Below are 13,714 nucleotides of genomic sequence, written 5' to 3'. Positions count from 1 at the left end.
CCATGAATCAAAGAATCTGCAAATAAAATTATTTAACAAAGAATCAGGAAATCAATTAAAAATAATTATATTAAATAAGTGGGATAAATCGAAGACTAACTTACCTTTTCATCAAGTAAGAAAACCGTGATTCCCATAAACTCAATGTCTTTCTTGAAGTTCAGGGAATCCCATAAGCGAGGAGGCTAGAGGCTATGCTCTGACTACTACGACCAACACGGAGAGACTCGAAGGTTGAGTGACGAATGCCGAGAACACCGGTTTGAGGAACTAGAGAGGCAAATAGAGATTTTCTAGAAAATCGTTAAAGTTAAGAGGAATCAATGAGTTTTGAGGAGATGCATATTGGGTTCATCAAAGATGAAAATCATATATATAGGGTTTACAGAAAGGCTACAAATCAGGAACATTTAAGATCAAGCAATTTAAGATGGGGAGATGAAGAGTTCACCGGTGAAAAAATAGATTACGAACAGACATACAATGCAACTCTATAACTCAGACTTGTCTAAGACAATGATGAAAAGAATCCTAACTCATGTTAAACGAAGACAGTTTACAATATGGAAAAACTAAAATTGTTGTTTTTTCATATAACGTGATGAACCTCATTTAAAAATGAAACTCATAATACACTTGTAGGCCGGCCCACAGAGAAAACCGAAGAAGCAAATGTTTCCGACCTTCATAAATATATATTAGTTTCGGCCATCAATGTACAAAGTATCCTTTAGTTTAGTGGTATAAATGTTGGTGTTTATATCTCAATAATCTGGGTTCGAGCCACATGCTTGACACTTTTTCACACTTTTTAAAAGTGGGACGCACCAAAATGCTGACGTGTCGACTCACGAAAGAGGGAATGGCCTCATTATATTATAGATAGATATACTAGGGTCGGGCCGTCCTACGGGCGGGACATACTTTACTTCTGATTTAGGTTATTATTTTTTGTATGATTTTGTGGTTTGTATTTTAAGTTTGCATTTGCAAGCGATGTTTAATGATTTTTGTCTTCTAGAAAGTTTTACGTAAGAAGGTAGGCCTGGGATTTCGGGTATTCGGATCGGTTCCGGGTAAGATCCGTTCGGGTCCGGATATTCGGTTATTTACAAATTGTATCCAATGAGTACTTAGAACAGTTCGGTTCAGTTTCGGATCGGTTTCCGGTCGGTTCCGGGTCGGTTCCGGGTATTAAATTATTAAACCGAAACTAATATTTTTATTTATTTTATATTTTCTATTTTTATTTTTAATTTTTTTTAAAAAAAGTTTAATCCAAATCGGATATATATGTATAGCTTGAAAGTAATTACAATGAAATAGAAGTGGTGCAGTGGTAAAAGTTGATGTACTTTCAACTTTCCCAGCCGGGTTCGAAACCCATGAGGCGCAAATCCATGTTTTTTAAACATTATTTCGGTTTAAACGGGTACCCGATCGGATCCGGATAAAAACCCGAACCGATCCGGTACCCGTGGATATTCATAAACATTACCCATCGGTTAAATATGCCTTATCTGAAACCGATCCGAACCGGTCTATTTCGGGTCGGATCCGGTTCGGTATTCGGTTCCGGTTAAAAGTCCCAGGCCTATAAGAAAGGATTATATGTGATAAGATATATTTTGCCTGTTTACAATAGTTGTTTCTAAATTAAAAAGTTGTGGCATTGATATGATGTGTAGGCTTCAAATAGTTTTGGGAAAATTGCTAAAAAAGAACAAGAAAACAGCATAGTTGTCCCTATAGTATAAATCCAATTTCAAGTTGTCCCTATAGTATAATGTTTTCCATAATACCAAAAGTAACCTTTAATTAATTTATTAAACATAATTAATTGTATTTAAAAAAAATACAATAATGTTGGTTTAATAAAGTTGCCCGGAAAAAAAAAATCAGAACAAAAAGTGTAGAAACATTTGATTTCCCTAACCCTAAAAACTTCTTGGTCTCTCCGCCTCTCTCTTCAACGGCGAAGAACATGGCGATTGTGTCTGCTTCGTTGTGTTCCCTCTGGTGAAATCAACGACGGAAACCACCGAAGCTTCTCTATCATCCTCTCCGTCTCTCCGCCTCTCCGCTTCTCTCCACCTCTCTCCGCTTCTCGCCACCTCTCCTCTTCTCTCCGCCTCTCTCCGCGTCTCTCCTCCTCTCGCCGCCTCGTCGCTTCTCTCCACCTCTCTCCGCCTCTCCGCTTCTCGCGACCTCTCCTCTTCTCTCCACCTCTCTCCGCGTCTCTCCTCCTCTCACTGCCTCGTCGCTTCTCTCCACCTCTCTCCGCCTCTCCACTTCTCGCGACCTCTCCGCTTCTCTCCGCCTCTCTCCGCGTCGCTTCTCCTCTCGCCGCCTCGTCGATTCTCTCCGCCTCTATCCGCGTATCTCCTCCTCTTGCCGCCGCGTCGTTTCGTGACGGTTCTCTCTGCTTCTCTCTTTCTCTGAAATCGCGTTAAGCTAAGCTATTACGTCCGATCTTTCTTTATTTCATGTTCCTCGATTCGGTTATTGTTTGATGTGTGTATGCGTTTTTGAATTGATTTCGTTTTTTATGGTTTGGTAAATTAATTTCGTTTGTAAACAAAAAGATAGTCTATCTGTTTCTGAGTTTTATATTTGGTTTTGTTCTGGTGTTTGTCTCTGTTTCACTATTAAGTTTGTTACTTTGACTTGGATCAATATTTGTTTGCTTGTCTGAATTGAGTTTTTGATTATGTGAACCGATTTTGTTGAACAATGTTAGTGTTTGTGTTTCTCTTTGTGAGTGTTACGATACTGATTTCGCTGAACAAAGTTTGTGTGTATTTGACTGTTAATTGCCAGTTTGCTGATTTGATTGCGAGATGGAGATTGACTTGTCTTATTTGATTAATCGATCAAATGTGTTCTAAATTTGATTAGACAATGGTGTTTTGCTTTTCATTATTATCTTGTGTTTGGCTCAGTTTCACTCTTACGCTTGTTTCGGACGTTTGTTGATATTGTTGTTATGTCTTTTGGTGTTAACAACCATGTCTTTTATTATCTTTTGTAGATATGGAGCTTGAGCTACCCAAACGATTGTATGCAGAGGGTTCAGAACCTCGGGTTAAGAAGATAAACAACAGTTTCCGCATGGAACTTATCAGAGATCTGAAGAAAGCTATGTGTGCAGAGTACGATGATGTGAAGAGAGATCCTGTTTTCACACATATCATGGCTATTGCCGAAAATGATCTCAAGTTCTCTAGGAAACTAGTGGATAGCTTCATATGTAGGCAGCTGATTACCTCAAAGCTGCATGAGAAGTGGTTTGTTTTTGCGAGGACGCCTCTCCGGTTTTCGTTTCAGGAGTACCATGCTATGACAGGCCTCAAGATTACACGGGAAACTAACAGTGACGTAGTGAAATGGAAAAACGACGGGGTTTTTTGGAGTAACCTACTGCACACAGGTGGTAAGATCACCTTGCAGTCGATCAGAAAGGTTCATCTACAAGAAGTTCACACTTGGACGCGGCTTGATAAGATGAGGTTGATCTACTTGTGTGTAATAGTGGGTGTGGTGATGGGGAGAGATGAGAAGGTGTCCATCCCTCATATGTACATCAAGTTGCTGATGGATTTTGACAAAGTTCGGAAGTTCCATTGGGGTCTTCACTCGTATGATTTCCTGCTGAGTTCGATTGAGAAGGCTAGGAAGAAGTTGGGTAAGAAGGAGAGCTACATTTTCGAGGGTTTCTCCTATGCTCTCCAGATTTGGATTATGGAGGCAATTCCTGATTTTGGAGAAATATTAGGCAGAAGAGTCTCAGACAGCTTCAAAGGTCCAAGGTGTGACAATTGGAAAGGAGTTGCAAAAGTTTCTTATGAAGACATCATTGAGCTCGAGGACTCCCTAATTAAGAAGGTAACATTCTCTCTGTTTTTTTCTTTTATATGGTTGTTGTATATATTTGGTTTGGATTTTAATGTTTTAACTCTTTGCAGGATAACTTGTTCTCGGTCATATCAGTGACTGGTAATGGTGATGTGTTTCTAGATGTTGACTATATAAGGAAGGGTGAGGTGGAAGATGAACGAGTGGACCTTCTTTTGGAGAGGATCAGGAACAAGTATGATTGGAGCAGCACAGACTGGCCAGTTTTAGACCCTGAAAAAACTAAAATGGAGGAACCCGACTGCCATGATAGAGGGTCAGAAGCTGATAAGAGCGTGGATCATACGGATGTTGTAGCAGACGAGGAGACCTCTTCGGTTAAGATTGCAGGAAAAGGCAAGAGAAAGTTTCTTGATGAAGGAGCAGAGACAAGAAAGAAGAAGGTGATGTGTAAGCGATCAGCAGAAAAGTATCTGACTTTTGGTCCTGAAACTAAGAGTTTCATTGAGGGTCTTATCCGCACATCTGTCACTTCATTGGGAGATGTGCTCAGTATGCAAATGGTGAATATGGAGAGGGTGTTTACAGAGAGGATGGAGAAGATGGAGATTGATGTTTCACAGCTCAGGGACGCAATCAGTTTGACTGGTGAAGGAAACTATCCTAGCAAGAAAGAAGCTGAAGAAGCTCCACTAAACAGCAAAGCCAAGCAAGCTCCAGATGAGAGCAAAGGCGCTCAAGCTCCACCTAAGAGTAAAGGCGCTCAAGCTCCACCTAAGCGCAAAGGCGATCAACCTACTCCAACAAAAAAGGTACTACCTAAGAGAAAGTGTAGAACTTGATGAACTTGGAACTACGATGCTTGAGTTAGGGTGCTGGAGCTAGGCTTTTGGAACTTCATATTGACTGTGTAATATTATGTAATATGGAATGTGAAACTTTGTGTAATAGGTTTCTAAAGTATAATATGTTTGACTGTTTGTGTATGAAACTCTGTGAATGTAATGCTTTGTTTGTGTTATGAATAAATGGCTTCTTCTTATATGCATGGTTTTAAATTTTAATGAATAGGATGGGAAAAAGATTGCTACAGAAACTAATGATTTTGATTTCGGATTGAGTACACAAGACTTGCGGGACCTGTCCCAAGTTACATTTGTTGAGGGTTTTGATCTGTTTCAAGTGAAAGTTGAGACCTCAAGTAAATCAAAACCATTGAACATGGCTCCACTGCAGTGGAATGATGAGCAAATAGATCGAACCAAAGAAGACTCGCCAGATGCCGCGTCGGTGTTTTTCCGTGAAGAGGATTGGGAAAAAGTTAGAACTTGGTCAACTTCCTCCACGTAAGTACTCTATTCTCATTCATCTGTCATGTATTGATATATTTTAAATAAAATGTATAATTGTTTTATAATTTTATCATTGTATTTGGTTCCAGACGTCTACGGATTGGACCTGCCACTTTAGATTTTGAGATTGCTAATCGTCTTATGGATAAATCTGAGTGGGTTGATAGCTTGGTAAACCTTAGAGACTATTAGCTTCCATTTGTGTCTTTTAAATACATTGTGTGTGCTAAGATTTTCGAAATATGCAGGAGATTGACGCCGCAATGTACGTATTCCGGGAGAGAACATCTTTGAAACGATGGAGACCTCATTGTGTCGCCTTCATGACTGTCGTCTTCAGCGATAAGATTAAAAAAGAGTATGGTCATTTAGAAGCTCAGGGTAGAAAGAGCTACATGCTTCATAATTTGCTACTGCAGTACGGTAAAGGGGTCCTTCCACCACATGGCAGGACAAATGAGATATGGAATATAGATGTGGATCGGCTGTATGTCCCTGCTCTTGTCAGTGGGAATCATTGGATAACCTTGTGCATCAGTTTCGTGACGAGGAGCATTGATGTGTTCGGCTGCTCGGGTAGGAAAAGGTACAAGGAGGTGGATGGGTTCGCAAACCTTATTCCGCGTATTGTCAAGGCAGTTCAGCCTATGAGACACCAGAAGGATTTCGCAGTCGGTGCATATACTGTTTCCTATGTCCCCGTTGGGAATCTGAATAAAAGTGCATGTGACTGTGGCGTCTATGCAGTGAAGTTCATTGAGTGCCATGCGCTTGGATTGGAGTTGTCGTTGTTGCATGATGGTAACATTATCGAAGCTCGCCACAGGATTTTATTGGATCTTTGGGAAGCAGCTAATGATCCGGAATTGATTGACAGGATGTCAAAGTATCAATCCCCAGAGTGTCTCTCTTCGACTGTAGAGGAGATTCTGTGAGACTGCTTGGTTTCTAGTTCTAATGTAATGAACAAGATTGCTTAATCTGATGTAGAACTTCTAGTGTTTTATTATCATTTTTAGGAACAAGAATGCTTAGTCTATTGTACAACTTCTAGTGTTTTATTATGATTTTTAGGATCGACTCTTCTAATCTGATGTACATCTTGTGGTTTTATTATTAAGAGTTTTTAGCTGAAGAATGCTAGAATTTAACACTGTTTTAAATTAGAACCCTAACCAAAACCCTAAACATACCCTAAACGAAACCAAAACCCATAACAAGACCACAATCAACCCTAACCTAAACCCTAAACATACCCTAAACGAAACCAAAACACGGAACAAGACTACAAGAACAGTTATCAAAACTGTTTTACTAGATCATCTCGTAGGAGTAAATAAATCGAATCAAATGTAATACACTTAACTTGGTTTCTTGTAAACCAGACTTTTGATCCAACTCAACAATCAAACCCGACCAGAACTAGATCCACAATAAACCTAAAACCCGACATATTTAAGATCAACTCAGCAATGAAACCCGACTTTTCACATTTTTTCAGATCTTATTTGCCTTCAATCTCCTTTTTCTCTCTGAATCAGTTTCTCACACCCATGAATACTTCAAGGCGACATTCGTACGGGGTGCCATCTAGGTGCTGGTGCGGGAAAGGGGTTGTGATATTCTATTTGAGAACTGATGACAATCCTTACCGACGGTTCTATAGATGTGAAATAGGGGCACAGGTTCATAGTCTGATTCGATTTTTGATTTGTTATGTTCTTTTTTTGTCTGATTCGATATTCGTTTGTGTAGGACAAACATGCTGTTTTTTCATTCCATTTTGTTTCTCCTAACTTGATTTTCGTTTCTATGTAGCGAAAGAAGGAAAATCATTTATTTAAGTGGGTTGATGACGCCCTGCTTGATGTGATTCGAAGGGTAGAGGCTGAGCAAGGGAGAATTGTCGAAGAGATTGAAGATCTGAAAAGTAGTATCACACAGACAATAGAAGAAGAAGTTAGGAAGCAGAAAAATTCCCTCGAATTAGGTTGCTTAGGAAGCATTCTATGGTCTTTTGGAAGATTAAGAAGCCAAGAATGAGTGAAATCAGTCTACTGGTTCTAAGTATCTTATTCTTAGTGTTTTCTTGTCGTCTTTACCAGTATTGGCTTCAATTTGTGTTTTGTTGTTACATTGTTTGTGTCGACTTAACCATTCTAGTGGTTCTTTATTTTTTGTGCTCAGTGTTCTGTTCTTACAATCCACCTTCCTTGTTGAAAAATCGGGCAGCAGCTATTGTCAAACAAACTCAAACTCAAATTCAAACTCAAACTCAAAAGCATAGCTGAACATAACATAACTAAACAAACAGAGAGATAGAGAAGTGATGAGAAAATAATGTCAATATATAACAATGAAACTGAGAAAATAACCATACGAGAATTATCCAAAGTATAACAATCAAAATGAAAACAAAGTTGATTGTTTTTAGAAGAAAAAACCATACGAGACAAGGCAATACTGCACTTTCAAACACCACAACTTGCATACTTGAACAGACCAACCTGTAACAGAAACACCCATACATGAAACACAATTAAATCGAGATTGAAAAACATATAAACGAACTGGCTATATAAGCTGACCCTTACCATATGTGACTGGCTATATTGGTATTTTACAAGTTGCTCTGTTGTGCCCACTAATACCACATCTACTACACTTGTGAGGCTGCCTCTTTTGTGATGTTTGCGATGACCAAATTTTATCTTCAACAGTTTCATATCTGGGTTTTCTATTCCTTTCAACTGATTTTCTTGACTCTAGTGGTAGCACATTGACCACGACAACATCTTCTGGCATGGACCAAGCATCCTCAGGAACAGCAATAGGATTGATGCTTTCATGATAAGCTTCTCGCCAAGCTTCTGTAGTGTAAAATAAATCAGTCAATGTGTGTGGCTGTCTGCCAACATGAAAACCAGCTTTAATTGTGTGCCGACAAGGTATCTTCATCAGGTTGTACTTCCCACATGAGCAAGTACGTCTATCCAAATCAACTAAGCAGTCGATTTTATCACCTCTAACAAGCAATCGACCATCGCTGACAGGGTAAACTGCAAATCTTTTGCCTTTCTCGGTTCTGCTTTCAATCTTTTTCTCCACATCTATGGTAAGAGGATGATTATGCTTTGAAATCTTTTTTTTTTACGGTTATAAAACCACCGAGTCAGCATTTCCCTGATACTGTCCAACAAGGGAATGATTGGATACTCTCTCGGCGAACGCAAAGCAGAGTTGATGGATTCGGCAGGGTTTGTTGTCCTTATGTCATATCTATATCCAGAGAATTGACATCTTGCCCACTTTTGGACTTCAGCATCCCTTAGGTATTTTCCAATTGCCGGACCGATATTACACACATTAGCAAATATCTTTTCAAACTCAGCAACTCTATAAACCTTGGATGCCTTTGCAACCAACCCAACAAGTCATTTCCCATGGTAATATGTTACCACATTATTCAACAAATGATGAATGCAAATACCATGTTTAGCTGTTGGATACACAGTCTCAAGCGCCTTAGCAATGGCCGCATGTCTGTCCGAAATGAAAGCCAAATAATGATCATCAGCAATGACAATATTTAGTTGTCTCATAAACCATTCCCAAGAATTTTTATTCTCTGAGTCGACTACTCCGAATGTGATATCTTGCATATTTGCATTGTTTTATCCATTCATTCATAAACATTTTCATCATAGAGATTAGGATTTAGACATGTTTAGGTTGCATTTTGCATACATGAGTCTCTATTAGGTACTGGAGTGCCACATGGAGTTCTTGGGGACATTTGGATGCATTTGGAGCTCAAAGGAGGTGAAATAGGTGATCATTAAACGAGCAGAGCATGGGAGCGACCTCCCGGAGCGACATCACGAAGTCGCTGTGTCCCAGATCTCAGAGCGACCTTCCTAAAGCGACGCCATGAAGTCGCTCGCGTTCTCGTTACTCCGAACCGTCTTAGATGACCCTGGAGCGACCTCTCAGAGCGACCTACCAAGGTCGCTCCCGATCCAGAGCGACCCGTTGGAGCGACACACCAAAGTCGCTCGCGACCTCTCACCCGGAGACACCAAAAATTGGCCTTGGAGCGACTTCCCGGAGCGACACCTGCAAGTCGCTCCGCGTTACTTTGCTGCCGAAAATCATGATTTCCCGAGGACCTTTTTGCAATTTATTTTGGACGTTTTGCACTTGGAAAAACCTATATTTTAAAGACCTTTTTGTAGCCACCAGGCATATTATCTTTGGATCTATTGAGAAATACACAAAAACTCTCTTGAGAAGTTCATCTCTTGGATTTTGATTGTTATGTTCTTGTGTTATTGTTGATTTCTTATCTATTTCTGTACATGATTAATCTGAAATCCAATATGGGTTTAAGAGGAATCATGGAGATTAGTGAGTAATCACCTTTTGAATTCATGGGTTAGGGAGATTAAGGGTGATTAGGTTAGTTCTAGGATGTTTTAGTGTAGATCATTCTTGTTCCTTGCTAGTAGAGTATTCCTAATGCATCTTCTGAGTTGGCCACTCAAAAGTTGATCAATAGGCATTTCCCACCCGAAAGGTGTTTGATGAAATGCCTGAGACAACTCTCCTAGGCTTTTAGTATACTTTGCCAAAGACATTTGTTGTTAAAGGTGCTAAGATAGCTAATAGACTTGTTAGTAATGATTGCTTTCATATTTTTCAACCAAAGACATTTGATGTTTGAGATATGTTAGCAAATGAGCATTTATCTAGACATAGAGCTTGCTTAGAATTGTGTCTAGGCTTAAGGTTGATAGTTTGATTGATCGTTTGCCATCCTTAGTTCGATACTTGATCACCCGAGGTCTAATCCCTATGCCCATGAGTTCTCTTTTCCCTTAGTCAAGAAAGTATCATTTAGTTATTCCTTTTTGTTAGTTATAGTTTAAAAACCCTTTTAAAATCTAAATCATTGGTTGCACTTAGATTAAGTGAGTACTTGCATTCTCAGTGCTTTGATATCCCTCAGAACAGGTTCGACAATCACTATACTACAACATTTGTCTTAGGAGCCTTGAAAACTCCTAACATCAGAATGCAAGAAGAGGATACAAATTAGAATTTCCGTCTATGGCAGTTGCTACCAATAGAACTCCTTTGTATTTGTTCTTCAGAAAAGTGCCATCAACCACAATAACCCTCCTTATGACTCTGTTAAATCCTCGTATCGATTGCCCAAATGCAATAAACAGGTACCGAAATCTCCCTTTGCTGTCAATCTCATACGATGAATGTGTACCCGGATTAGCCTCTCTCAGCATGTGCAAGTATTTCAGTATTTTTCTATAACTTCTCTCTTGTATACCTCTAACATCATTAACCGCATATTCACGAGCATCCCATGCTAAAGATTTCGTGATCTCACAGCCATGATCCATAAGCATAATATGTATTATATCATTGCATTTCGGCCCTTCCTTAACCCCTTCATACCTATGCATAATCAGACTACCTATAGTTTTGGTTGAAGCAGTCCTACCCGGTTTGGTTTTGCTTGAAGGTGCGCATGTATGTTCACCGACATACTTTTTGATAATGAAATATGCAGAATCCTTCAAACACTCTACTCGAACACACCAATTGCATGCATTATCCTCACATCTAACATACCAAAGCTGTCTATCCGTTTTGATAACCTCGTAGTGAAAGTTATGCTTCATTGCACATATCTCGAAAGTCGCCTTCAGCAAAGTTTTGTTCTCAAACAATTGTCCCTTCTTAACAACATTGAACACAGAAAACTTTGACATCTTATGTATGTCCTCTTTGGCCGAGATCATGGTATCAGCATGATAGGCATCCTCATCAACTTCGACTCTGCTAATCTTTTCTTTCTTTTTCTCGCACTGCCTCTCAACAAACACAGGAGCTGGTTCGTTCCCCCTATCAACCGAGTTTCCCTCCTCTTGAGCAGTACTTGAATCAGCTGGCGACTTGTTAAGATCAAAGTCTGGTTCATTCAGATTCTCAACTTTGGCTTTAGATGTTACACACAATCGAGTAGAAACACACTTTTGAACAAAACCAACAAAATTTTGAAGCTGTCGATCATTTGCAATGATCACAGGTGGACAAGTTGATGTATTGATCAACTCAGTAGGTAGATAACTCAACTCTAAATCGGGTAAGCTATCTTCTTCCATATCAAAATCCTCCAAAACCATTCTTTTAAAAACCTCTAAGGTAGAACTTGATTCCAATAACAGTAGCCTAGCCCCTTTCTCATCAGCCGAAAAAAACCCATCCCGTGGTTGCTCCAAACTCCCAAACACCACATGTTGTATAGATATGCATCATAGAACAAGAGTTTGTGAAAATCACAAGACAAACTATAGAGAAATCATAGGGAAATCATAGATTGGTGAAGAAGAACATTAAAAATCATTTTTTTTTATTTTTCACGAAGCAAATAAATGAAAACACGTTTTAGGAAATTAGAATATTTTTAGAATATTTTTAAAATGGCAACTTCCTTAATTTTCGAAAATATGGTTTTTTATCCGTAGAAGGCACCTTCGACACTGTGTAGAACATAACAAAATTCCATAATGTAATTTGTACACTAAGTGGACGTTCGTGTATGTTTTAGATTTTGCATTCCTGATAACTTAGAATACTCAATAAAAGTAGAAACATCTTTCTGAATAAAAGTAGCGATCATTACAAATAGTAGAATTCGTATTCCCCATATTTAGAATTATAGTAAAAAGTAGTTTGTACGTTCTAAAACAAGTAGATGGATATTTTCATTCTAGAATTCACTTTCTACTCACCTGTTTTGTGTAGAAGCAGAATTCTACTTTTAGTAGAATGTAATTTAAAAACATGATTTATTATGTTTTTCAACCCAAAAAAAATATGTGTTTGTGTAAATGGGTGTTTTATTAATTGTTTATATTTTTAATAATTTTTTTGATTCTTATAACTATTTATTTCATTAATTTTAACATATGGAAATTGTAAAAGAGAGAAAAAATGAATAAAAAAATGGATTTATACCGTAGGGACAACTATGCTGTTTTCTTGTTCTCTTTTGGCAATTTTTCCAATAGTTTTCATGTTGTTTCTTTAACAAAATCTTAATCTCATATTCGGTGCGTTATTTGTGGTTTGTAATATTTTGGGTTCGGAAAAATTAGATTATGAATAATTCTTTTGTGTATGTTATAAGAGTAATTACTTTTCATGATGAAATCATAGTCTTTCAACATTTCAAATCGCGCGGGAGTTTGTTCAAATTTTAATTTAATTTTCTTTGCATTTTATTTGAATATATATATATATATATATATATATATATATATAGATAAGAATTGATTATAAAATAAGGTAGTATAGAAATTTGAAACCATTTTGTTACTTTTTGTATTAAATCTGAAATGTTAGAACTCATAGTTTGTTGTGGGTTTTATTATTTGAAATTATAGATTTAATGATATGAGTTAGAAATTAACTAATTGTTCATTTTGATCTTCTTTTTTTTTTGATCATTTAGGTTTTACGTAAACCATCTTTTTGGTTTAGTTAAAAATTATTTTTATCGGGCCAACTAAGTTTGTAGTTTGCAATCTTGGTTTAATATACATACAATTTTTTTAAAAAAGTTTGACCAATTAATTAAACATGTTATTTTTCATATACAATTTGATGGTCGTATAATGTATATAACTATATTGTATTTTTTATGTTAAGATTTGAAAGTAGGATTATAATTACTTTGATGTTTTTAGGTGTGTATGTTAGGCCGTAGATGGTTTATTAGTTTTTAGATTATGTACGTTATGCAGGGGTGGTTGTGTATTGTTTTAAGAGTTCGGACCATATAGAATACTACTATATATAGTTTTGGTGAGGTTTCTGTGGGTTTCTTGGTTGAATGTTATTGGTTATGCGTATACATATTGGTTGGTTAAATTGGGATTTCGTTATGTTGGGCTTCGAAGTATGTGGTTTGTGGGTCTAATGAGTAATGAGTATGATTTTTTCGTCCAAAAATCCATGGTCTTCGTTTGTTACTTTACATATACAATAATCAATATAAGATATTTTGATTTTTAGTTTCCATCTAACAATTTTAATTTTTGTTCAGCTTGAAATAATATTGGCTTTCATTATTTATATTTTGTTAATTTTATCAGAAATCATATGATTCATCTTTTACCATATAAAAGATTGTCATGTATATGTAATTGTTTTACATTTAAATAAGTTGGTTCTACATGTATTATGATAATAAGCAGAATGAAATTTCTGTAACACACAAATTATGAATTAATTTTTGTTTAAACTTATCAGAGCTTTCTCGGTAACGTATGTGAACAGTTACCATCTAATTTTATTTTGATTTTTTAATTATTTTCTGACAAACTTAGTTAATTGTTATATTAGATATATAAAAAATAAGTCATAAATGTATTTCATATTTGATTTATTCATTAAACGATCTTTTTCTTTATCTTATTTTATTT

At 37.2% G+C, this 13,714-nt stretch overlaps 2 protein-coding genes across 2 annotated transcripts; one reads left to right on the top strand and one right to left on the bottom strand.

The window, feature by feature from the left end:
- Positions 1–3,033: 3,033 nt before the first annotated feature.
- Positions 3,034–6,142, top strand: LOC106384797. Its single transcript, XM_013824707.1, has 5 exons — positions 3,034–3,885; positions 3,966–4,667; positions 4,927–5,201; positions 5,297–5,378; positions 5,456–6,142. Exons 1-5 carry the CDS (start codon positions 3,034–3,036, stop codon positions 6,140–6,142), a joined length of 2,598 nt encoding a protein of 865 aa, XP_013680161.1.
- A 4,134-nt stretch (positions 6,143–10,276) lies between these two features.
- LOC106398129 lies at positions 10,277–11,410 on the bottom strand. The gene has a single exon (XM_013838726.1). It carries the CDS (start codon positions 11,408–11,410, stop codon positions 10,277–10,279), a length of 1,134 nt encoding a protein of 377 aa, XP_013694180.1.
- Between the last annotated feature and the right edge of the window lie 2,304 nt (positions 11,411–13,714).

This window comes from Brassica napus, chromosome C5, assembly GCF_020379485.1.
Source record: "Brassica napus cultivar Da-Ae chromosome C5, Da-Ae, whole genome shotgun sequence".
NCBI classification, from domain to species: Eukaryota; Viridiplantae; Streptophyta; class Magnoliopsida; order Brassicales; family Brassicaceae; genus Brassica; species Brassica napus.
The sequence above is the reverse complement of the archived record's forward strand: the minus strand, read 5'-3'. Positions and strand labels throughout refer to the sequence as shown.

What these genes read in the sequence shown, in the direction of transcription:
- LOC106398129 (XM_013838726.1), bottom strand. Translation starts at nt 11,410, where the DNA reads ATGGTTTTGGAGGATTTTGATATGGAAGAAGATAGCTTACCCGATTTA.
- LOC106384797 (XM_013824707.1), top strand. Translation starts at nt 3,034, where the DNA reads ATGGAGCTTGAGCTACCCAAACGATTGTATGCAGAGGGTTCAGAACCT. An exon ending in AGGACTCCCTAATTAAGAAG is followed by an intron (nt 3,886 to 3,965) that starts GTAACATTCTCT and finishes AACTCTTTGCAG; the next exon opens with GATAACTTGTTCTCGGTCAT. An exon ending in AACCTACTCCAACAAAAAAG is followed by an intron (nt 4,668 to 4,926) that starts GTACTACCTAAG and finishes TTTAATGAATAG; the next exon opens with GATGGGAAAAAGATTGCTAC.